At 36.8% G+C, this 27,297-nt stretch overlaps 1 protein-coding gene across 1 annotated transcript in view; it reads right to left on the minus strand.

Annotated features, from left to right (window-relative positions):
* Positions 1 to 1,813: 1,813 nt before the first annotated feature.
* LOC140166986 (uncharacterized) overlaps positions 1,814 to 27,297 on the minus strand; it is a 73,543-nt gene continuing 48,059 nt past the window's right edge. The window contains exons 9-14 of the mRNA XM_072190468.1: positions 25,396 to 25,926; positions 18,466 to 18,578; positions 11,006 to 11,164; positions 9,745 to 9,856; positions 6,221 to 6,385; positions 1,814 to 1,914 (exon numbers count right to left, since the gene is read on the minus strand). Coding sequence (XP_072046569.1) covers positions 1,814 to 1,914; positions 6,221 to 6,385; positions 9,745 to 9,856; positions 11,006 to 11,164; positions 18,466 to 18,578; positions 25,396 to 25,926 — 1,181 coding nt within the window. The remainder of the gene's footprint in view (positions 1,915 to 6,220; positions 6,386 to 9,744; positions 9,857 to 11,005; positions 11,165 to 18,465; positions 18,579 to 25,395; positions 25,927 to 27,297) is intronic.

The raw sequence follows: 27,297 nt of genomic DNA on the forward strand, positions 1-27,297 counted from the left end.
CACCGATGCCAGCACTGCCGGCTTAGGTGCTGCCCTCTATCAAATGCAGGAAGGTCAGGAGCGAGTCATCGCCTATGCCAGCAGAGGACTTAAACCTAGTGAAAAGAACTATCCGCACACAAACTGGAATTCTTGGCGCTGAAATGGTCAGTCACAGACAAGTTCCATGATTACCTATACGGTCGACCATTTCAAGTAGTTACCGACAACAATCCACTTACTTATGTCACCACATCTGCCAAACTAGATGCTACTGGTCATCGCTGGCTGGCAGCCCTATCAGCCTATGACTTTAGTCTGTCTTACCGCCCCGGCAAAAGAAATGGCGATGCTGATGGCCTGTCAAGACGGCCTCATCCTTTATCGGCGGATAAGACCCAGCCTGCTGTGAGCTTGCCAGTTGAGGTGACCAGTGAAGTCATCAGAGTTCTCTGCAACCATCATTTAGTCGACACCCATGATGAATCTAGCCATCCTCCTATTGAGTCTGTTTGCTGCAACCCTCAGGTTGTTACTCCATCTCTAGACATGCCAGACCAATCTGAGACTCCCTTATCTGACGGACAACCTGCATTGCCAGCAACCTCTATGGAAGAATGGCGTCGCTTACAAGAAGGAGACCCACTCATCAAGAGAATCATAGACATGAAGGTAAGTGGCAAACGCTTATCTTCAAGAGATGAGTCTCCTGACTTCAAGTGTTTCATCCGGCAATGGGACAAACTTCAGTTTCATCATGATGTTCTCCATCGGGTGAGGAAAGTTGATGGCAAGAACACCTATCAGCTCGTCGTCCCTTCCTCTCATCGCAACCAGGCACTATGTGGCGTCCATGATGATGTTGGTCACTTTGGCCGGGAACGCACTCTGGAGCTGGCCCGTCAACGCTTCTATTGGCCCGGGATGTTCCAAGATGTTACCAACAGAATTAAGACATGTGGTCGATGCATACGTCGGAAAGCGCCAACACAACATCATGTAGCTCCGTTGATTCCCATATTGACTACTGCGCCCTTAGAGCTTGTCAGCATGGATTATCTGACCTTGGAACTGTCCAAAGGCGGAATCGAGAACATACTGGTGATCACAGATCATTTCACCAAGTATGCCGTGGCAGTTCCAACGAAGAACCAGACTGCACAGACTACTGCTAAAGCTCTATGGGACAACTTTTTAGTTCATTATGGGTTTCCAACCAGATTGCACTCGGACCAAGGCCGCAATTTCGAGAGCAAAGTCATCGCTGACCTTTGCCGGATCGCCAACATCACCAAGACCAGGACGACGCCCTATCATCCTCAAGGCAATGGGCAGTGCGAACGTTTTAACCGCCGACGTTGCTGAACATGCTTGGGACACTAACATCTGACCAGAAGACAGACTGGAAAACATATGTACGCCCTCTGGTTCATGCATACAATGCTACCAAACATGAGGCCACCGGTTTTGCACCCTACTTGATGTTCGGCCGTCATCCACGCCTGCCAGTTGATGTGTTGTTTGGCCTGAAACCCATTCCGCCACCAACCAAGCCAGTGACTTCAACCAGCTATGCAGCAAAACTTCAAGAGCGGTTGGAATATGCAAGATGATCTGGCCCAAAGGACGCCACAAATGCAGCAGCCACGAACAAGGCCAGATATGACATTAAGTCAAGGGAGAACGCCTTCAACCTGATGACAGAGTGTTGGTGAAGAAGGTTGGCATCCAGGGAAAGCACAAGATCGGCGACAGATGGGATGCAGATATATATGTTGTGGTGCGACGTGTAAACCCGGATCTACCAGTGTATGATGTTAGACCAGAGACCGCTTCAGGCCCTCTTCGCACTTTGCACAAACATGTTGCTGCCTTGTAACCATCTGCCATCTACTACAGCTTCTGCAAGTACAGAGAAAGACACCGATCCTGAAGCTGCTACACCACCAAGACGGTCAGTATAAGACTACAACAACGGCAACCAGATGCACCAGATGCCTCAAGCAACCATACACCCACGGTGCAGTCAGGCATTGTTGCCCACGCCCTTCAACTTCAAGCGCGGGGCAAGGCTCTACGTAAGACCAGTGCAAGACTCCAAGAATTCACCCAGAAGCTGCTTCAACGAGCCCACGAAATCAAACTGGCCCAGTCCGATTCCGAGCGCTAAATGTCGGGACGCCATTTTCTTGTAGCGGGGGAGAGTGTAACCTGCATGGAAATTAGCCTACATGGATAGCTGCCCTCTATCTGTGCTAATTTGCATAACAATCAATTTATTACTGGTGGTGTGCTCCTTGGGCAGTACCTCTGTAGTCAGCACCAAGGACACACTTAACCACCATCTTCTCTCCCTTTGCAGGTATGTCAAAACAGTTTATTGTCTTTATTTTACTGCTTTTATTTGATTGCTTCAGAAAGTCAAGCTCATTTTTGGATATTACCATATCTAAGGTTTCATGATCTGGAATTTGGTGAAGATCGTAATAAGTTTCGGACAGATTTTTATTGTCTAAAAGTTCTTCAAAAGTTTTCCTATTCACAAAATTTCTTAAATTTGTGTGATGAGCTATTATTATGAAAACTATTCCTAAACATGATGATATCTGATTTTAAAGGTATTGAGTTAAGAGTATTACTTTGATGTTCATAATATTATTGTACTAACACCATTTAAGATTTGCATGTAATATTTTGAGAATTAATAGTTGATTTGATTCAACATGTTTAAGCTTCTGAATTATGAAACTTTCCTGTGCATTAAAAGATGTCCAGAGATTTTCTCAAAATTATTCACATTCATGTTTGTTATTCTTATTTTCTCCAAATTTTAGTATCTTTGATTTAACTCATAATTGAGTTACTATTTTGTGAACTATGTGCTTGAGCACAATATACATGCAGGTCACCCATTATGTCCATGATACTTTTATAGATAGAATTGGTGTATACTCGGTGTCACTCAGGGCAAATTAGGGCATTTAACAAAGTGTTCTAAAAGGCATGTGACATAAATATTTTGTTATTCTATCTAGGAATGAGAGTATCATACCTTGTACTTTTAAGTTTACTAACAGTATTTTAAGTTTTTGTAAAATTGACAAAGTGACTGAGTCATGTTAGTTTTATTTTTGCTATTCTTTTTGTGTTACTCAGCTCAAGCTATACCCGCCACTAATAGTATAAAATTAACTGATACTTGTATCACTTTAAGTTTAACCTGGCATTGAAGTGTACAGGGTGGAATACATAAACTATTTTCCTTAAAGAAAGTTAAGATAAGTCCTTTCAAACTATCTGGCCAATATTTGGATAAGGACCATGTGCACTGATAAGAGACATGTTTGCTTTGTTTCTCTGCCTATCCATAGCCATGTGTGTATGTTTAGAGGTTTGTGTGAACAAAGGCACACCTCTTCACCTCAATGATTTTTATTGATTGAGTGCTATAAATAATGCACATCATTGTTTATTTGTTTTGGCGATGCACATTGTTTAGCTTTATTATTGCTCATGCGTTAGTTATATTCCTGACTTTTGGTATACGTGCTTTAATTGTAAATTAAATCATTTCAAATACAGTTCATATTTTTACCAAATTTCGTCTTTAAGGGCAGTACCTCTATAGTCAGCACCAAGGACACACTTAACCACCATCTTCTCTCCCTTTGCAGGTTGTCCTTGGTACTGGTACCCTACATCAGCAAAATAAACCTACTACATGTATATGCCTATGAGTAAAACCTGGAGTGAAAAACTGAAAATAAAGCGTAGTGTACATGCATCTGAACAGTATTATTGGATTGAACTGACGTTTGATTATTATGGTTACAAGTACCCAGTACATTTTAAGTGCAACAACGCGAGAAAGTCCCATGGTTGAAATTTGGTCAAATCTAAACAACAAGTAATTTAAAGGCCACAAAATACCCGTTACATATTAAATAAATAAATAAATTTCGGAATTTATATAGCGCTTTTTCCAGAGGATTCAAAGCGCTGTAATTGCGCGGCGTGGTGAATCATCACAATCAGATCGCATCAACTAGGCTAGTTGCAGCCGAACCTGGCACAAACCTATCCGCACTTAGATTGTAACATCCACCCATTATCTGCAGCTCCCCAAATTCCATTGGGTGAAGGAAGTTTTTGATAACGAAACAACTAATCACCGATTTTGAAAGCAGGAGGAAACCGGAGATCCCGGAGAAAACCTGCGAGAGCGAGCATGGATCGGGATAAACCAAGTGCACATGAGTCCTTGGGCCGCGCCGGGGCTTGAACCCGGGACCTCAGTGGTACAAAGCGAGGGAACTACGGCTGCGCTAACTCACCCTCCCTATTGAAATCAATACTCTATTATTGACACAGATAAAGAAAGTTTACATATGCATTGTGTTATAGACACGGTGATTGAATATTCTACACAAGCACCTGGATCTTAGGTGAATGGGCTAAATGTGTTCCTTTATATAATTGTATATTCTCAAAATTAAACATATCACAATTTTTATTTACGATTTAAAAATCGTTACTTATAAAATGCAGTAAAATGTATCCACATCAAACAGCAATGGCCGCTAATTAGTGTATTTAATTTCAAGGTAGTGTATTAAAAACAAAATCTGGGTTTTACCTGAAAACAAATCGAATTTTCTTGCAATAGCAACATCATATGGGGTACTAGAGCATGCACAAATCGTAATAATGTGTACAATAGAAACTTGGTGGTATCTCATATGATAGTCGTATGGTAACTGTAAATGATATGCTTAGCCTGAGTCGCTTGGCCTATCTCGAACCAAATCACCATCGTAGCTATTGAATCGCCATGCGTAGCTATTGAAAAAAGAGTGGATTCGCCGTACTATCATGGCAATTTTTGACACGAAGATATAATTCAATCTAGTCCCAGGTGCCGAATTCGGCAGTCATGCATGCCGGGATTATACCATTCAGCAAATTACTTCACCGGTAATCGTCTGCGCTGTATGCGTAAAAAGAACTTAGGTCACGCGTTGCTACACAGAATGACCAGCGAATGAGGTGCCCATGTGATGGTGACGTAATTCAATTAGCCACTCAAAAGCACACTTGCTTAAACACCATAAAACTGCGCCAAATTGGCAGACCGCTGAAGTTCTCTGCTGAAAACTATAATTGACACTATAAAGGCGCAGATCACTAAGTCTGCTTGAAAATGATGCCAGTCTTTCTCTATAGAAAATGCTGCTTAAACTCATTAAAACAATTCACTTACAGGATTTAATATTACTAATCATGACCAATCCAAATTTAGTCAAAATTATGCAAATTTCTGCTCATTTTAATGCTTACTTTAAGCCATCCATGGTTTTTTCTGAGAATGAAAATTAATTTGGTTTGGTGTGATACGCCCGTATGGTGCTAAGTAAACTTGAGATTTAAAGTTTACCATGTTATAATAATGATAATAACAATAAAAAAAACTTTTTAGACTGCAACAAGTCTGTCCTAAAACATTGTATCTATTTGGATAATGATTTAGAAATTCAAAATCATATTTGCCACACAAATAGAGAATACAATGTTGTACGATCTTATAATATGAAATTGATTAATTTTTTTCAAACCTGATTTTTTGGCATATTTGTAATGTTTACACATGTCCCAACTTGCACCTAAATGGAATCAGCCACATATATGTTGTGTTTGTAGGTCAACAGAGCAAAGTTCGACATAATGTCATAATTCAAGAATTATGACATTATGTCCTCCTATAGAACTGCGTGTTAAACGGCCACAATAACCAGCAGGGTTTCTTTCACTTTACCTTGTTATTTCAGCTCAAAATCGACAGAAACTCTTCCCGATAATTATTACTAGCATTATTTCAGCATTTTGAGTATATAATAACAAATTTAAAATTTGAATGAAATCGTACATTAAGGCTTTAATTGAATTTCACTGACTTTGTCATGTTTTTAATTGTTTTGCAATCAATCAATCAATCAATCAATCAATCAATCAATCAATCAATCAATGTCTTACTAGCAATCACCAGTAAAAGCTACATTCAATTGCAATTCAGATACAAAGAAAAAATGCATCACTAGATGATTCATTGTTTATCTTTCGTCGCCTTATATCTATTGCCATCCACCGAGCCGAGTTTATATTTCAAAATATTGTGCATTTAGTTTGATGAATACCTGAACGGTTTTCAAATACACTTAACCACACCCTTTTGAAGTACACTTACCCGCACATGTCGGTACAACGTTATCATAAGTTCCGTCATTGCACGTCAGCATATTAGCTCCTACCAAAGTATAGCCCACATTGCAACTGTAGGTAAGCACATCCCCGTGGTTGTATGTACCAGATTGAGAACCCATTGACGGAGTACCAGGATCAGCACAATTAGCTGTGTAGGTACAAATGAAAAGAACAAACGAAGCTTGATTGAATTTCACTAAACTTGTCATGGTTTTTTTAAAATTGTTTTGCAAATTGATGAAGTATATAAATGTTTTTAACACCTCAGAAGCGCATATTGTAACATTATTTTGTCCTAAAAACTGCTCTTAAAAATAATTGCAGTATATTAATTTTTATTCCATAGAGGAGACCGGAGCAAGTCCGTCCACCCCGTGTTTCTGATCTTGTGACTGTTGGAAAAGTACAATGTAATTAACTGGCACATACCTACCAAGAAAACAAGACAGTCCGACACATCTCCCCACAGAGGTTATCGTCAAAAAACGTTTTCGAATTAAGGAAGTTTACTTTTTTAGAATTAGTAATATTGTATATATTAATCTCAAGACCTTGCAGAGACGGTTTTCGTTCTTATATTTATTTGGAAGGTGAACGTTTTGCCCAACATATTATGCAATTAAAAGGGGGTCCTCTCGCTATTCCGAAGGTCCGCCATTCCGAAGGTTCGCTATTCCGAAGGTTCGCTTTCCCGAACGTAATTTTACCATTCGCTATTCGAATGTAATTAAAGGTTCGCTATTCGAAAAAATTGTTCTCTATTCCGTAGGTTCTCTATTCCGAAAATTCCCAAAACACAAACAGGTTCTCTATTCCGAAAACAGAAAGGTTCTCTATTCCCAATATGAAAAAAGGTTCGCTATTCCGAATATTCAAATATGGGTTCTCTATTCCGAAAAACGAATAAAGGTTCTTTATTCCGAAACAAGTCACCGTGTTCTCTACTCCGAATATGAAAAAAGTTCTCTATTCCGAATATGAAAAAAAAGTTCTCCATTCCGAAAATGAAATAGGGTTCTTTATTCCGAATTATCAAAAAGGTTCATTTTTCCGAATCTGTCGATGTAGAATTATGTTTAATTATGTTTGCGCCCTCTAGCAATGTCCTTTGGAGTTGAGTAAATCACCGCTTTACCAATATGTCATGTGTTTTTTGGTTTATTTTTGGAGCAGCGCCCCCAGGCGCGCTCCCTATTTAATTTCACCAAACACCCTACAGACGAATGGTGGTTCTCCGTGACTTTCTTTGATACACCATTGAACAAACACGCGATAAATGAGCTTAAAATGAACCCAAAAATGCAGTTTAGTCTTATCCCGCTCTGTATTTGCCACTATCAGAAACAGCACCACATAAACCCCGCATAAACCGCCTGATAAGGAGACTGATAATCTCTGTGACAACATTTTTGCGACACCCTTTAGTGAATGTTATTAATAACTTAAGAGTGTTGTTGAGTGAGCTGTATCATGATGTGATTGTTTACTCCAGCAAACGACATTTTAGCTTCGACATTCGGGTCATGCTGTTTATAGTAGATCTATTTCCATGGTATAGCATAATTGGGTTTTAAGATAAAATTCGTTACAGAGAGGATAAGATGTGTTTAATGCAATATGATTCATCTGTCTTTCAAATGATTATGGCTAGGTGATGTAAGCCTATAATTATGTTGAATTGCACCAGCTAAGGGTATGCATGATTGCTACTATTCCTTAGCCATATTGCTAAAAGGGAACACTAAGTGTGTTTTGTTTATTAAACATGGCAAGAAAGTCTTGGTGAAAACTATGCGTCTTTCTGAATGATGTCAAGGATATGACTACTATACGGTTTGACTACCACCACCTTCTATAATCTGTGATGTATCCAAATAAATTATAGTTAGCTTGTACTGTCGTTCGAAATATTGACATTTGATCCCGATGTGACAAAAAATAGCAAAGATTGTTTAAACACATATAAATGCATACAGTTCACTTGTCTGGTTATTTAAACATGACATTTGCCGTGGAACGAATAAAACATAGGCAACCTTGGCTCGTGGGGCCCAATAAAATTGGATTGGACATTTACTCCTCATTAATATACTTCAAGTTGGAATTTTTCTACAACATAATCACATAAATACATTTTGCATCTGAACAGAATTCTAAATAATGTTAACCTATAACCCTTATTTTTCTTACTGTTGTGAAAAGAATAGGCCTATTAGTACGTGTAAGTCAATTATTGTCGGGATGTGTTAACGGTCCACGCCTATGCTGGTGGGGTTTGGATGCGGAGTGGCGTGTGGGGGTGCATGTTTGGTGCGAGCTGAGGGTATTACTACAATGATGATATCACACAAAACTTCACACTTCAGTGGTTTCGTGCAACAAAGATCAAGTTACTCTAAGTTTGTTCCCCATATAGCCAAATGATGAACTTTGTCGCTGCTCATCCCTTTTTAAGGGATTTTTTATTTATCTTGAGTTCCTCTAATTACTTGTAAAGGTATAGAGAACAGTTTGAGGTTTGTAACTGTGGAGTCTGCAATGTTTTGCACGTGAAAAACAATAGAAAATTAGCTACTTTGCACACAATAGTCACCTCACCGTCATCATGCATCATCAAGTATTGCCAATCAGTCAAACTGAAAATTCAACATAATTTTACGCTGACCCCCCTAAATTTCAAATTGATGCCACGGGAAAACGAAATGGAGTGTGAAACTCAAATTTTCAGGATTTTACTTTCTCATCAATATCTACCACCACACAGAAAAAGAAAAAAATTGACGAGGTGCTGCGGTGCACATCCCTGGAGTTGACATGGAATGGCTCTCTGGACAAATCGGTGAAATTTTGTGTTAACTTTTCAACTTTTGTGTCCACTTTTCTTTGATAATATAAAACTGTTTTAAAATCAATGTGTTCATCAATTATTGACTTACTTTTTAACTCCAATAGTTGGTTTTGTTTTCTTTTGGCAAAAAGTTTAATAAGAATATATATCAGGATACCGATACAGTCTGCGGTTTTTACAAATGGTCGGCATTCCGGAAACGTACATTTATTTTTGAAAGGCCTAACAATATAATAGACGCACACTGGATATCATGAGATCAGCGATGGTATGTTAGAATTTTGAATACTAAATGATATTTTCAGTATTTATGGAACTGTTTGGTTGAAATAAAAAGGTAGGCATTTATTAGGGGCTATATGATGGAATATTTATATTATATTTTATGTATTTACAACATAAACATCTTCAAATGCTGCACATTTTAATATGGTCCACTTATTAATAAAACAGTACACACTGACATCAATAGAAAAAAATCTTATGCAGAGGTTTTATTGAAACAATCATTCACAATGTTTAACACACATTTAGAAGTAAAATGTCACGACAAATTTCAGATGAATAACCTGAGCCCCCTCGATGATGCTTGGGCCCAGTAATTTAAGCATTCTCAACAAAACATCCAACTTCTACCACAAAATAATGCATAAACTTACTCGTAATACAGACATCCACTCTGTCTATTACTTGAGGTTCATCAGTTCCACCCACGTTATCTTCAAAGATACACCAGTAACTGGCATGGTCAGTAAGTTCCAAATTCATGATCTATGAAAGGAAGAAAGGAAGTAAAATCTCAAACATGTATCGTAATGACATAAGAATAGTGGCATGGAGCAAAGATATTGTTGAAACAATTTTGAGTTTGACAGACAGCCGAATCTGGATTCATCACTTGTTTAAGATCGGATAGCAACGTTTGAACAGTATTTTGTGGGATATGACATGAGACCACATCACACACACCAAATTTCTGAATACGAGGAATGTCCTTCTGGTATCAAATAATTATAATTTCTTTAAATTCGCGATATAATGCAAATTGTATGGCAAATTATACAAAAGTGATATTTTTGACCAAATTTAACAGTCCTCCAGATAAACTTTATAAATCTAATAATGTACTTAAAGTGTATGTAGCTGGGAGGAAAAGCCGGCCATCATTTGAAAATTTTGACCATTCGTATTGAAGATACACATTTTTCCTAAAAGACCTTAGGCCCGTTACAAGAATGCCATTATTTAATATATTTAAAAGCCTTGCCCTGACCCAGTTTGTGTGAAAGTTAAAGGCCTATTCAGTGATCTATGCGAAAGTGTAAAAAAATTACAATTGAGTACTTGTTACTAAAAAGTGAAGGATAAGTCATTTAAATTGTAAAGAGTATTTTTTAAATAGCAATTTGGCAAACGACGAAAACAGTGCTCAGTATTGACAAAGTACAAAAGTACCTGGAGCTAATTTATCTACTTAAGTAGAGAAATTACATTTTTATGTAAAATTTCCTATTTTGTCTTTAATACACGGCTTTTAAACTTTACAGAGAATGAACATCTGTAAACTAAAGGTAAATGAGAAAATAACAACAAATGTTTTCCTAATTAATCAAGACCAGGAGCAATAACACTTTGGGTACTCCATTGTACTTCAATGCCAATGAGACAACAATGTGTTATAAAAACAAAATGGTAAATGCTAATTCCTTAATTTTTTCACACAAGGCGATCACTAATGAATATTTTGACACCTAAAGAATTCATACTGGTTCTAAATAAAGATGGCTTCTTTGCCCCATTGCACTTTTTTGACTCGCCCTGTATAATTGCATGTAAAGTTGCAAGATGCATCTTTGAGGTTTTAGGTAGAACTTCTTAAATGACCCAACCAAGTATAATATTGTAAGTCCTTGTACATACCTGAAGTGTAATTGTCATTTGGACATCATCAACAACAATATCATATTTAGTTGGACCAAAGAGGCCAATCCAAGTTTCTTCTGATCCTTCGTCTTTTGTTACCATCTGGTCTGCGGCTGCTGCACAGTAAGACTTGACATCTTTACCATCCCTCCATATCTGTGTAAGAAGTGAACCATTTGTTACATTTGGCAATATAAAATATGAATACTCTTCTAGTCTTTTCAAGCAAGATTAAACAATTCCTAAAACATTTTGTTGAAGCCTAAACCTGCTGGAGGCTGCAGTGTAAAGTGGCAAGTTTTCTGTTAAATTAAGGACAGAATTGGAACAGGAAATGGAAAACATGGATAATGGGGATATCAAACATAATTCCAAAATTTAGATTCTTTCCACATAAAATATCGGCTATTTTGAAAGTACATTCAGCAAATGGCCCAAGCAAACCCCATCTTTAACTGATAATTTCTTCATTTCCTTTCTTTACTTGCCTTTAGGGACAATTATTGTGGTCATATTTTTGCCGTCTTATTCCCTTCTCAGTAACACAATCTCATAATTTAAACAGCCAGTCCCGAGGTATTTAGGTATAGCCTCTCTGTGTTTTCAATTATGCATGACTGGTTGGTTTCGATCCAACCACAGCAGTGTCATGAATATTCATAACAGTCTCAATGAGTTTTGTAAAACACTCCATACCTATGTAAAAAGTTCAGGTTGGCTACGCAATTTCAAAACGCATTTTCTGGTGGAACAATTCCAGGTGCGATGCAAATTTTTTTTTGCACATTTTGCTTCAAGATTTAGTGGTCAAAATCTTTCCGGTTTTTAAGTGTACACTTCTAGAATGCGGAGTGTAAATAGATACAGCTTTAAAAATAAGCACAGTGATTTATAGTGCGCTACGCACAGGCACAACGCCTAGACGTTGATCCACAAGCACACTTTACAGGTTGTCGCTGACCACTACGGCCCTACATCATTCCAAAAACCATTTAACAACAATTCAGGGACTTTGCTGCTTCAAGAGCGCAAACCCTAGATATTCCACAAATAACCTTCGCAACCAGGATCAGCTCCCCGAGTTTCGTACAGGTTACAACGAGACAATTAGCAGTAAGTTCCTTGTCCAGGGGAATTTCAAGCTAACTCAATTTTTCCTAGAGAGCGTAGGCACCGCCAGGGTTCGAACCCTGAACCATAGTCAAACGCCTTATCGATTGAGCTAACTTGACTGCTTATCTTTTATGAAGATTTCGTGTCAAATACGCGCGGAATTGTGTGTGCTGGGAGTACCATGGAGATATCATATCCGTGGAGGCGCAATAAATTACGTAACGCATTGATCCTTTGTGCCGATTTGATTTACCGACAAGCTATTCATCGAGAGGTACCTTTTGTTCGGAAAAGGGTTCTGTCATTGAATCGGTAACCTGACAGCGTATTAACGATTTACCGGGAGACTACTGTCCATAAGTAATCACAAGAATGTCACGTAAAACACACTTTACAGTCGATGTACAATTATTTCCCACCCACACTAATTTAGGCGCATCATTAAAATAAATTCATTGATTGCATGTAACAACGTGCCATGGCTGTCAGGTACATCGGTCTATCTAATTAACTGATTCGCGTTATATCGAGGGTTCAGAACCAGAAAGCCGTAACTCACTATATGACCAACTCTCACAAAATGAGCGTAAAGTTGGCTCCTTACTTTGGTCTTCAAAAATCAATATTTCCTCTACAATGTCTTTTGTGTTCTATTGAATTTTGTCATGATTATTAGACTGTGTCTTCTGTAGTTTCCTGGCGACTTTATGCTCATTTTGTGAGAGCAGGTGATTATGATTTTTCAAGGACTTGGATTTGGACTCGAACAGGCAGGACTCGGACAGTAAGGACTCAGAGATTTCAATTTTTTCATGTATTCCATTCAAACTTTACCTAAATGTGGGGGGAATTCCCAGGTATTTTCCAAGTTTATCGACAAACCCAACTTTGCACATTTAAAATACCTTAATCACAAGTCCACATCAAGCAGATCAGCCAATTACTATAAAGGTAGTACCTTGAATCAACCTTGCTAGTTTGATTTCCCATTTCTAGTATAGACCACTTGACATGTGACGTCATTGCCCGGCAGTATGCGCACGCATTATGGTACTTTGTATTGTTCGTTGCCCTGCAGTGTGCGTACGCATCGTAGTCTGCTCAGGGCATGTGTATTTTAAATCTCCCACCACATTTCATATAGTACAAGAAAGCCATTGAACAGTGAAGCGGTTCGTTCGGGCATATCGACAGACCAATCCCTCGCCTTTGTTGATAAACAATGATGTAAAGTGGTCTATAGGCCCAGGCATCTATGGCACGATTTAGGATAAGAGAAATCTGCTCTGTTTTTAAACAGAGCGGTAAACAGAGAGTATATGCTGCCCACTAACGGTGGAGCTACATTATTTCACATTCTGCTCTGTTTTTCGCTCTATTTTTGAAATATAGCCACAGATTTCATGTTCTGCAATTCCACTCAGATTTTCGCTCTGTTTTTGAAATAGAGCCACATGTTTCATATTCCACTCTGTTTTTTGCTCTGTTTTTGAAATATAACCACAGATTTCATATTCTGCTGTTTTTTCGCTTCGTTTTTGAAATATAGCCACAGATTTCATGTTTCCCATTCCGCTCTGTTTTTCGCGCTGTTTTTGAAATATAGCCACATATTTCATATTCTGCTTTGTTTTTCGGTATGTTTTTGAAATATAGCCACAGATTTCATATTCTGCTCTGTTTTTGAAATATAGCCACATACACTCCTCAAAAGAATTAAAGGATCAGATGAATATAATCAGCATTTTTGAAAACATAGGATATGATGATGATATTATTGATAATTGTGCTTGATCTTTCATTACATCACTTGTTCCTAAGCTGCAGACAAACTTCACTCATTACAAATATCCGCCACCACCCACATCGTGAGGGGAGGGTGGAAATGGAGGCTTAAATTTCGATTTTGAAGCCATTTTTCAAACGTCACCGCGGTCAAGGTCAAGTCACATATTGGGGTGGGTTTGTGTATGTCACGTTTGTGTGGATCTATACGTCACCACATTATTGGGTATAAGATGCCCTCAATGTATCCCGGCGGTGGGGAAAGTCGTTAATATAACCGTACCAAAGATGACCACCCGGCCCCCTCCTCGTTTCTTTGAGGGTAGGGGTCTTAATCGTGATCATTAAATGGCACAGAACGACAGAACATAAAGAGTACTGATTTATGCATTACGTGGCACTACAGGGTGTATCAAAATGATTGGTACCGGGCTATGTGACATTTTTAAAAAATATATCAAAAATATAAAATTGCTAATTAATGTCATTTTTGTACTATAAATAGAAAGGGGGACATGTTAACTTATTGATTTAATATTTTGAAGATGATAGGTCGATGCGTCTGAGAGCTATTGTCATTTAAACGAATATCGACATAGTCATGTTTTTTACTTAAATGAATAGGTTCACTGCCTGGACTATTTTTTGCATACAAGCTCTTCAATATCTCACCTCAGTCTACATAACATAAAATTGCTTTACACATGCTTTTAGAAAGATAGTTCCTGAAGTCCCTGCCTTACGACTCTGGCAGTGTGGGGTGAAGCTATCTTGAATAAACTTAACACCTGGGATGGAACCATTCTAACTGCCCATATCAAATTTTGAAACATTGCAACTTATAGCATGTTTGCATGGGATACTCATTGCTCTTGGAAACTGTCTTCTAAATCTTCTCTGCACTTCTCCATAGCTTCGTGTCAACCAGTAATTTTTCACTATGAAACCACACAGAAGTGTGGAATACTGTGGAGCCATTCCAATAGCTCTTAATAGGTCTAACCTAACATAAACTGTCTACAGTCTATAGCCATTCTGCCACACCATCTACTTAGTAATCTCAATGCATCTTATACTACAATTTAAATTACCGCCCTGGAAGGTGTTGATACACAAACTTCTTTCACCCCACCTAAATTATTCAAGTCAAAATATTACTCTCAACCAATAAATATTGATTAGAACATATATGTATATTATGAATGAATAATAGGGCAAATTTAAACATTTCCTTGATTTTTAACATATATCATTCTCACAAGGTATTTGTAGTAAAATAGAGCTTTGAAAATGGTGCGCTACTGATCCAGCGTTACGATGAAAAGTGTAAAAACACCTACTTTCCTTTAGAATCATATAACTTATGAACAGAATATGCTATCTTTACGATCTAAAATTCTTAGAGAAGATAAAAGTACTATAATTACAAATATTTAAACAATTAACCCCAAACTAGTACAAAAAAATAGTAAAAAAAAATCGGCAAAAATGAGAAGTCATCGGTACCAATCATTTTGATACACCCTGTATTAAGGGATCTCAATTATGACCCATACCCTCCGATATGTGAGGAGAGGCCGGGAGATCATCTTTTGTGCAGTTACATTAATGACTTTCCCCACCCCGGGGATACAATGAGGGCATCTTATACCCACTAATGTGACGTATAGACCCAAACACACATCACATACGCACACCCATCTCAATATGTGCTTTGACCTTGACCGTGGTGACGTTTGAAAAATGTCTTCATAATCGAAATTTTAGCCTCCATTTTCCCCCTACTCTCAAGATGTGGGTGATAACGGATATTTGTAATCAGTGAATTTTGTTTACAACTTACATGACTTAGAGAACAAGTTATGCAATTAAAGATCAAGCACAGTTATCAATAATATTATCATCATATCAAATGTTTCCAAAATACTGATTATATTCAACTGATCCATTTCAACACCAAACAAATAGACAATTTGAAGCACTAAATATTGAACTGGATGGAACAAGCTTAACAAGAGTAATTCTTGGAGTTCAAATGGATGAAAACTTAACATGGAAGGACCAAATAGGGGGAGTTTCAAGGACAATATCCAGAAATATTGGAATTATTAATAAACTGAAACATTTTGTACCAGACATGTATTGTATACCCTTTATTGTACACTTGTTTTACCATATGTAAACTATGGCATTATAGCGTGGGAAAACGCATGTAAAACACATTTGGATCGAATTTTTTAAACTTTAAAAACGTGCTGTTAGGAAAATATGTAAAACTAGTTTTAGGCACCATAGCAGACCATTATTCATTGATCTAAATATATTGAATGTATATGAATCTTATAAATTGGAACTTGATGTACTTATGTACAAACATATTGATGATGACTTGCCAAATATATTTAAGGAATACTTTTGTAAAAGACATGAAATTCATAGCCACAAAACTAGGAAAAACAATGATTATGATATTCAGAAAAGAAAAACAAACTTTGCTATGAGTAAAGGTGTCAGGACATCAGGGCCTTCCCTTTGGAATGACCTTCCTCTCGAATTAAAAAATGCTATGAATGTTAAAACTTTCAGAAATCAATTAAAAAAAATATTTATTGAATCAAACTTGGTTGTAATTTTATGTACATGCTTCTTTAGAGCGATTAATGTCTTTACTTTATCTACACATTTTGTATGCTAATTCTATATTTATACATTGATGCTTATGTCATTTCAATGGTGTTATATATTCATTGTGGTGACAAAAACATTATTTAAATCTTGTTGTTTATATTATGTCTTAGGGGATGATCACTTCTGTCCTCCATGGCCTTTTGATCATCTCCTCCATGTCATTTTACTTGTCTTTTTTGTCTTTTCGTGTTTTTTATATATTCTTGCTTGTTGTTTAATGTTGTTGTTAATGTAGATGATGTGGAAAATAAAGACTTATTATTATTATATTATTATCACATTCTACTCTGTTTTTCGCTTTGTTTTTTAAATATAGCCACAGATTTCACATTCTGCTCTGTTTTTGAACTATAGCTACATATTTCACATTCTGCTCTGAAATATAGCCACATATTTCACATTCTGCAATTCCACTCAGATTTTCGCTCTGTTTTTAAAATAGAGCCACATATTTCACTTTCTGCTCTTGTTTTTCGCTCCGTTTTTGAAATATAGCCACATATTTCACATTCTGCTCTGTTTTTGAAATATAGCCACAGATTTCATAGTTTGCAATTCCGCTCTGTTTTTGAAATATTTCACACTCTGCTCTGTTTTTGAAATATAGCCACAGATTTCACATTCCGCTCTGTTTTTGAAATATAGCCACAGATTTCATATTTTGCAATCCCGCTCTGTTTTTTGCTCTGTTTTTGAAATATAGCCTCATATTTCATATCATTGCTCTGTTTTTCGCTCTGGTTTTAAAATATAGCCACAGGTTTAATATTCTGCTCTGTTTTTCGCTCTGGTTTTGAAATAAACGCACAGATTTTAATATGCTGCTGTGTTTTAGGCATGAAATTGTAGTAAGGCTACTAGTGACAAACTGGATAGAAAAGACGTCAGTCAACTTGTTTTCAGAGTGTTGCATTGAATTCAGTATTATTACCTACTACCGGCCATTGCAGTAAGACTTAAACATATCACGATGGACATAGCTGCTTTTATCTGGAAAAGTACATTAAACTGGACATAACAGTTTGCCACTTGTGGTATTAAAATGGATATAGCCATTTTCGTCATAAATATTATTTTAGCCCTCGAATACTCTCCTCTGTTTTCACTCTGTTTTTAAAAATATAGCCACAGGTTTTCATATTCTGCTCTGTTTTTCGCTCTGTTTCAAAACAGAGCAAACATTTCTAATCCTAAATCATGCCGTATATCGGCCCAGGTGTTGTTGATATCGTCACTCTGCTACGATAATTTCCTAAGTCATTATTTGTAATTTTGAAAACAAAGTACAAAGCATGCACCAGTTACGTACTCATCCTAATTATTTCTGATTATTCCCTTTCCTTTAATTTGCAAGTGTAAATTGCTATCCTGCTAGCGCACATACAATACATTATCCGTGGCCCTTTTCAGATTTGACAGCATCACTTGCACGATAATAAAAGTATATATAACTTTGATATCAGATTTTGTCTTCACATGTTTGTCCACTTCAAACATCTACTTGTTCCAAAACGTGAATTTGGGATGAATGTTAGGTAGTTCTGATTCTGCAAATCACTGCATTAATATTGACCTTTTCGGTAAAGCCTTTGCCCGGGAGCCTTTGCGAGTACACCCGAGAACTCGCCATTTGACTTCACGCCAATCTGCGCCGATGCGCACATCGTTTATCGAACATCGTTAGTGCGCATAGCAAGTCGGCATGACGTCAAATGACGAGTTCTCAGGTGTACTCGCAAAAGCTTACGGGATTTACCGAAAAGGTCGATTCTTCTGCACACACATTTATTTTCCAAATGTCAAAATTTAGGTCAGATGCATATGGCAACATTTGATGCTCATGCAACGCTTTTAGTTTTCATTGTACATACCTCTACGTGATCATATCTATCGATAATAACCTGATTAGTTTCAGGTATTGTACATGTCACGGTTACCGTGCTATCACCTGTAGTTCCAACATATTGTGCCGATGGTGATTGTGCTGTTAATAAAAAATAAAATATATATATATATATATAAATAAACAAATGACATGATTAGCCATATCGTTATCAAGAACTCTGGTGTTACCTAACTTAAATCAATTATTACTTGACTACTGGTACATACAGGGTGTATCAAAATGATTGGTACCGGGCTATGTGACATTTTCAAAAATATATCAAAAATATAAAATTGCTAATTAATATAGTTTTTGTAATATAAATAGAAAGGGGCATATATTAACTTATTGATCTATTAATCTGAAGTTGATAGGTTGATGCATCTGGGAGCTATTGTCATTTAAACGAAGAACGACGTAATCATGGTTTTACTTACACAACACAAGATGAATAGGTTCACTGCTTGAACCATTTATTGCATACATACTCTTCTTTCACCCCACCTAAATTATTCAAGTCAATAATATTACTCTCAAGCCATAAATATTGATTATTACATCAATATACATTATGAATGAAGGAGTATTATATTAAACATTTCCATGATTTTCAACATAATCATCCTCACAAGGTATTTGCAGTAAAATAGAGCTTTGAAAATGGTGCGCTACTGATCCAGCGTTACGATGAAAAGTGTAAAAACACCTACTTTCCTTTAGAATCATGTAACTTCTGAATAGAATGTGCTATCTTTATGATCTAAAATTCTTAGAGAAGATAAAACTACTATAATTACAAATATTTAAACAATTAACCTCAAACTGGCACAAAAATAGTAAAAAATTAGCAAAAAGCGAGAAGTCTTGGTACCAATCATTTTGATACACCCTGTATAGATGAGTTGACCTATGATGTCACATGTTTACATTCAGACCGCCCTCTGTTGTTTCTAGCCAGGCAAAATAACACAGGAGTGTCTATGACAGACCACATAAATCTCTTTAAAACTCAACTTTTAAAAACCTTTTAAGTTTTGTGTGATATTACGTATATAGCCTGATGCATTTATAAACAAGTTTGATAACATTTTTAGTATTATTTACTTTGAAACCAAGGTTAATGAATAAAAATCAACTTCTTCCATGTAAACTATAGTGTTTTTTGCGTGACAGTTTTGATCACAGACCAACAGAGGGCGTATCAAATGTAAACACATGTCACCTCATCTATACACCACCTTTTAAAGACATTGCAGTTTTATTGATCCCCTCTCTCTTTTCGAATAGCCTGTGACGTTCTTTAACATGCACACTACATTAATGTGAGAAAATATGCATGTACACAGGACCGACACCTTAAAGTGCCCTCCGAAGCACTAAGCAAGTAGAGTGAAGTGTCTTGCTCAAGGACACAAAGAGGCGGACCTGGGATTTGAACTCTTGGATTCACAGTCCAATGCCTTAACCGCTAGGCGAGGCTCTCCTCTTCTTTGTGTTGACAGTAACAACACATGAACACCATTATTTTGACTTGACACCAACCATGAGGGGGGGGGGGGCCTGAAAAAAATGACCAAATTTTCCTGGAAAAATTGAGTTTATAATATATGCTTTTCTATGGGATTGACCCATCATTTTCATGCCAAAAGGGGGGGCCCTGAAATTTTTGAGGTCTGTAAAGGAGGGGCCCCGAAAAATGTTCCCGATAAAAAATTTTCGCATCAGCCCCCCCCCCCTTAAAAGTGTTTGTGAACGGTCCCTTATTGCTGATTGATTCATATTGATCAATCAGATTTATTGAAAACATGTATACCAGTGTATATCAGATCAAGATTTAATCAAAATTTTTAATGCATTAAAACTCTTCAAATTTTGAAATGGTACGGTATTGCTGATCGATTGAAATTGACCGATCAGAATTATCGATTGATTTATTCAAAAGGTGTATCTTCTTCTTCTTCTTCTTTTGGTTAAGTTTGTAATTAAGGTGCACAATGTGCATATCACACCAACTGAAATGACCTGGTGACTCGCGTGAAGATTTAGTGACTTGAGAAATGCTTTGTTGCGTTGACTTTGAAGGCTTCCACTGTCTTAGAGTTAATTACATAACATGCGCGTATTTTGGGGGGGCCTTTGGGGCGCCAGCCCCCTGGGGTAAAAGCAGGGGGCGGCCAAAATGAAGGGGCGGCGGAAGAAGAAGGGCGGCAGAAGAAGAAGGGGCGGCAAAAAGAACTAGTAAATAAAAAAGGGCGGAAAAATAGTCATAAAGTTTGAAAAAATGTTACTATACATCGAAATGTGCTGCGCTAGCGCCTGAAACCCTTTTTTTTTTTTTTTTTTTTTGGCTCTTCACTTTTTCAAACGACCGAGAAAAAAATTGGTCAACCTTTTCGGGCGGTTGGGAAGGGGCGGCAAAATTAAATTTTCTTCAGCCCCCCGGGGTTGAGGCGGCCGTGGTACGCCACTGCATAAGCTGGCATTTTGTTCCATTCAGCTATTGTCTTAGGGAAGAAGGAGTTCTTGAACACATCTTTGTTGGCCCTGTGCTCAAAAAATTTCTGTTGATGGTCCCTAGTATTTCTAGTATTCAACTTGAGATGAGATGTTGGAGAGATGGCTACAAGGTTGTTGTGTATTTTGTAGAGCATGGTCAATCTCTTGATTTTTCTCCGTACTCTTAGATCACCCCATTGGAGATCTTCTAGAAGTCTTGTGACTGTTCCTTCCTCTTCGAAATATTGCGGTGATCCTCCGGTTCAATTCTTGAAACACAGGTCCTCCGTTGGTTCGGATCTTGTTGTCACAAACGCCGACCACAAAAGAATATACTCGAAAAACTAATTGCACTAAATCCACAATGATCCACAATATTAAATATATCGATGACAGTATCTCGATAAATTAGTCAAATATTACTTATTGGAAATTGATTATTCAAATTGATCGATTTACTAAATTGACCTATTGGGAATGTGTATCCTGATTAATTGTTCAAATATTGATTATTGGAAATTGATTATGGTACCGCACTCAAAATTTTCAACGTCAAACTTTTTTCAAATTTTGAAATGGTACAGTATTGCTGATTGATTGTAATTGACCGATCAGAATCATCAGATCGATTGATTTATTCGAAAGGTGTATCCTGATAAATTAGTCAAATATTGATTATTAGAAATTGATTATTCAAATTGTTCGATCAGACTAAATTGACTTATTGGGAAGGTGTATCCTGATTAATTGGTCAAATATTGATTATTGGAAATTGATTACGGTACCGCACTCAAAATTTTCAAACTTTCTTCTAATTTTGAAATGGTACGTCAGTATTGCTGATTGATTGTAATTGACCGATCAGAATCATCAGATCGATTGATTTATTCGAAAGGTGTATCCTGATAAATTAGTCAAATATTGATTATTGGAAATTGATTATTCAAATTAATCGATCAGACTAAATTGACTTATTGGGAAGGTGTATCCTGATTAATTGGTCAAATATTGATTATTGGAAATTGATTATTCAAATTAATCGATCAGACTAAATTGACTCTTTGGGAAGGTGTATCCTGATTAATTGGTCAAATATTGATTATTGGAAATTGATTACGGTACCGCACTCAAAGTTTTCAATGTCCAACTTTCTTCAAATTTTGAAATGGTACGGTATTGCTGATCGATTGAAATTGACCGATCAGAATCATTAGATCGATTGATTTATTTGAAAGATGTATCCGGATAAATGAATCAAATATTGATTATTGGAAATTGATTATTAAAATTGATCGATCAGACTAAATTGACTTATTGGGAAGGTGAACATGTATTGTGATTTAAATTGGTCAAATATTGATTATTGGAAATTGATTACGGCCGGTACCGCACTCAAAATTTTCAATGTCAAATTTTGAAATGGTATTGCTGATTGATTGAAATTGATCGATCAGAATCATCAGATCGATCGATTTTTTTTGGAAAAGTGTATCCTGATTAATTGGTCAAATATTGATTATTGGAAATTGATTACAGTATTCAAAATCTTTACTTAATATTTTTGAAGTAGCTGTACATGAATTGCTGATTCAGATTGATCGATCACATTGATTGATAGTGAAAAAGTGTATCCTGATTCCTGATCAATTGATTATTGGAAATTAATCCAAATTTTTATTGATAACCTTATGGCTGATTGATTGCCAGATAACAGATTGATTGATTGGAAAGGTATATCTTGTTCTGCAAAACTTTCTTATCCAGTGTCACAAACTGTGGAAGAAATTCAATGGTCCAAGCAAGTCCAAAATAGAAAACGAACCTGACACTATTTTATTGCAGTGGACTAATATTTCAGAGTTTCTAAATTTTAAATATTAATTGGGAAATGTAAACAATATTCCATGAATAAAATATTTCATTCATGCACTTGAAGTTGAACATTTATAAATCTGTAATTGGAAGGTAAACTGATGTATTTATATTGAGCATACATTGGAAATTAATGTGATTAAAAAAAAAGCACAAGCGTAGAAAGAAGGACTTTGTATAATTAATTTTTGTAATAAAAAGACTTGAATAATTGTGGTGTACTGTATTCAAGTTCTTACAGTCCCTCATTTCAAATATATAGTTTTGGTTTCTCTATTGTTCAGAAACCAAAAATCAAGGGATTAAAATGTGGAGATGAACTGGTATGCAATCATAACACTATTGTGCTGGGAGGACACAAGAGGGTATATATAATCAAAAGTATAATGGCCTATAACCATACGTATATGGTCGAATCCAACGAAAAGTGTACACGGCATGTTCAGGGCCATAACTTAAAAGTATTAATCAATTGGCATTCGTTTTTGTATTGTGTTTATTAAGCCTTGATCATACGCTTGGCGCCATATATAATAAGACCCCTTCTGTGAAAAACTTAGACACAGAGACCCCAAAACATGCTATTTTTACCCATTTTTTTTCAAAATATTTCTTAAAGTATTTTTAAAAACATCTAAATCAGTTATGAAAAGAAGTCATTGGATTGAATCTAAATTGATTTCCTGAAAGGTGTGTATTCAAAGATTGCCTGTTCAATTTTTCACATATTTGTACATAATTATGAATTTTTGTGATACTTTCAGAACTTTATTTTTGTCAAATTTAGGGGTCCGAGGGGGAGCTGTGAAATCCAGAAGAGGGGAACATACCCATGTGGTCATATGTGTTAAGTGCCCCCCCCATCTGTGGGGCTATGCGACACAGTATTGTACTCGGCTGGGTGCGTACTGGGCAAAAACAAGTTGGCGTCAACAATTTCACAATGGCAAAAATCCTCATTTAGGGGCTGACATTTTCTTCAGAAGGGGAACCCCAAAATACTGGGGTTTATACATTTTTGGAAAGCAAAATGGGGGGGGGGTCATAAAATTTTTGATGACCAAAATGTAAGAGTCATAAGATGACCACATAATAGTGTGTTTATTTTATTGAGAAAGACAGATTTCAATACAATTTTAGCCTGTTTAGGGGCCAGGTGTATCAGTGGTGTGGGGGGTTCAAAAAAAATTTTGTTGCCATAATAGGGGGTCGCAATTTTATTGACGCCGATTCTTTGTAAATTTGGGGACCCCTTCTGAAGAAAATGCCAGCCCCCTTCTACTGGTCTAGCAATGCCCTACCCCCCAAGATCTTCTAGATACGCCCTGTGCTTTATATGACCCGTAAATTTTGAACATCAACAAATGTCATGATCCCCCACATAATTTTGGAACCCTTGAATTCAAAGGTAATTGACAGCCCCAAATCAAGCCTGAAAGCCGAACACACAGGCCTACAACATGGAAGTTGAGTATCCCTCCCCCCACCCCTTCCCCCGGTTCATTGAAAGATTCATACATATCAAATCAATGATGTTCAATGCTGTGTATATCCGGGCATTGCCATGATTGTATTTGTAGTATTTTTATAAGCTTATAATTATATTGACTATTGTATTGCTTACTCCTATCCCAGTGGGCACATGTTAGGATTTTGACGTTGAATCAACGTTGATACAACGTCGAAGTTTCAACCTAACCTGATTTCAACCCGATTTCAACCTAGAGGTTAGTTGAAATCAGGTTGAAATCAACGTTGTAACAACGTTGAAATTTCAACCTGATTTCAACTAACCTCTAGGTTGAAATCGGGTTGAAATCAGGTTGAACTCCACCAGGTTGAAGTCCATTTGCAAATACAACGTGATTTCAACCTGATTTCAACAATTGATTTCGACGTCGAAATTTTAACGTGATTTCAACGTCAGGTGTGCCCACTGGGTATGCTAACTGCACTTGATATGTTGGCAGGGATGTTGGCGATATTCTTGCTACCTGTACCCTTGGAAATAATCCATATTGACTTTGAAATCATTTTAATTTCTTCTCACAAAAAAACCCCAAACAAACAAAAAACACGTAAAATGAACCCTGTGCATAAATCAGCTGTCACATCACATCGTCGCGACACATGAAACGGGAACCCGGAAGTGGGTGCGAAATTGTGGACTGCTTCCCTGATACTATCCCACAATGCACATCTGTTGGCACTCTGGTGCCACTTTACTGGCAAAAACAGACTCCCGCTGACAAAAGTGTGGACTGTACCCCCCCCCCTCAATTTATCATGACATGTTCTACTCGGCTCATGTATAAAATAAATCAATAGAAAAATTTATGCAGCAAATACAGAACAGAAAAAACACTAGGAAATTACACAATTGCTTTCTTGGATCAGATTGTTACAATAACTATATCAGGACCCCTGAACTTCTATTCATCTAATTATCATTTTGAAAATTAAATTATCATTAAGTAAATATCTGAAAAACTATTTGCTTGATGCATGTCCAACTCTTCACAGGCCTTAATAAAAACGCCATACTTACTAATACGTGTTATGCAAGCAGTAGTAAATGGACTGTCATCTAGTGCTGCAGTTGTAGGGGTACCATCAGGATCATAAGAAGCACGGCAAGTGATTGTTGCAGGACAGTCATCTCCTGCTACAACTGTGTGCACATATGTGTCAGTTAGATCAAAGAGGTCACCATTCGCTGTTGCTGGTTCATTATCACCTTGAACACCTGTATTAGGAGGGAGTACATCGGCCCCTCCAACTGTGTTGATATAAAAGTCAATGTCAACGATATCCCGTGCAATGCTTGAGTCTCCTGTTGGGTTGTCTGTACAAGCTCCCTCATTAAATCCACCTGAACCATCTGGTGAGACAGGATTGATGTTAAATACTGTACACTCAAATTCGTAACTGCTACCAACAACAAGGTGTATGTTCTCATTGTCATTGTTGTCATTGTGGGGTACAATAATCCAATCTGCTGGTGTTCCTCCTGTTGGCCTGTACCGCAATCGTATTCCACTTCCTCCTCCTCCACCTCCTTCAGGTATTGTAGGTGGTTCTGAAAAATAATAATAATTATAATAGTAATATATAATTCTTTCACTAACTGCATATAAAACAAATATTCAGCATTATCTTCCCCATGCATTATTTGAGTTTATACAGTATGTATAATATTGTGCATTTTTATACTTGTGCAATAGATATGCGAACAACACATGCAGCCAATTCAATGCTATCATTTTTCTCTTTTTTTTCAACACAGGAAAAATCTTTTTTTTTTTACATCTTCAAATGCACAATATTATGCATTTTAGTCAGAGAATATGTTGAATAATAAAATTAGAATGGATAATAATAGTATGGTCGTTGGACATTTTGACCCGGAAAAAATTGGAACAAAGCTGATTTTTGCACTGAAGAAGCAGAAGGTATCATAGAATATCATATCCAAAGTCCACCAAAATTCACTTTGGAGAATTCTTTTTATCCAAGATGGCATGTATGTAGTTACTCCATTTCCGGAGGTTCTGCGCCCGAGCGCAAAACCTCCAAAACCGGAGGTTCTGCGTATAACGTCTTGCAGAAACTCCGTTTTGGAAGGTTTTATGCATGACGACAGTGACTATTATTATAGTTAATAAACCACCACAGCGTGCGCAAAAACTCCAAAATCGGAGTTTTTGCGCACGTCGCAAATCCTCCGATATTGGAGTTTCTGCGTATCAAAACTAATGTTATAAAAATTGTTTAAACATGCTTAACTTCATTAATTTTAGTATACGTAAAAACTCCAAAATCGGAGTTTTTATACCGTCCGTAAAAACCTCCGATATTGGAGTTTTTAATATCAAAACTAATGTTATAAAAATTGTTTAAACATGCTTAACTTCATTAATTTTAGTATCATAAAAACTCCAAAATCGGAGTTTTTATACCGTCATAAAACCTCCGATATTGGAGTTTTTATGTATCAAAACTAATGTTATAAAATTGTTTAAACATGCTTAACTTCATTAATTTTAGTATACGCAAAAACTCCAAAATCGTAGTTTTTGCGACCGACGCCAAAACTCCGATTTAGGAGTTTTTGTGTATACTAAAAAGAATAACATTTCTGATGTTGGAAGTCAGAATTCAGAAGCGCAAGAATAATTTAGAAGTCAAAATTAATCATTGTCTTTGTGTAACAACCCATATGCCATTCGATCAAAACATCTAGGAGACAGCTATACTGAAAAAGTATTACATTTCGGAAGTTAAATATATAATTATGCTATTCGTGTGGATACGCAAATCCTCCAACATCAACAACTGCACTTAATTCAACTTGAAATATTTTATTACCCTTTATTTTTTGGTGAAATCTTAACGCCAAAACCACGATTTTGGAGTTTTTGCATATACTACTAAAAAAAAGTCAGATTCA

The sequence above is a fragment of the Amphiura filiformis genome, chromosome 12 (genome assembly GCF_039555335.1).
Source record: "Amphiura filiformis chromosome 12, Afil_fr2py, whole genome shotgun sequence".
In the NCBI taxonomy this organism is placed as follows: domain Eukaryota; kingdom Metazoa; phylum Echinodermata; class Ophiuroidea; order Amphilepidida; family Amphiuridae; genus Amphiura; species Amphiura filiformis.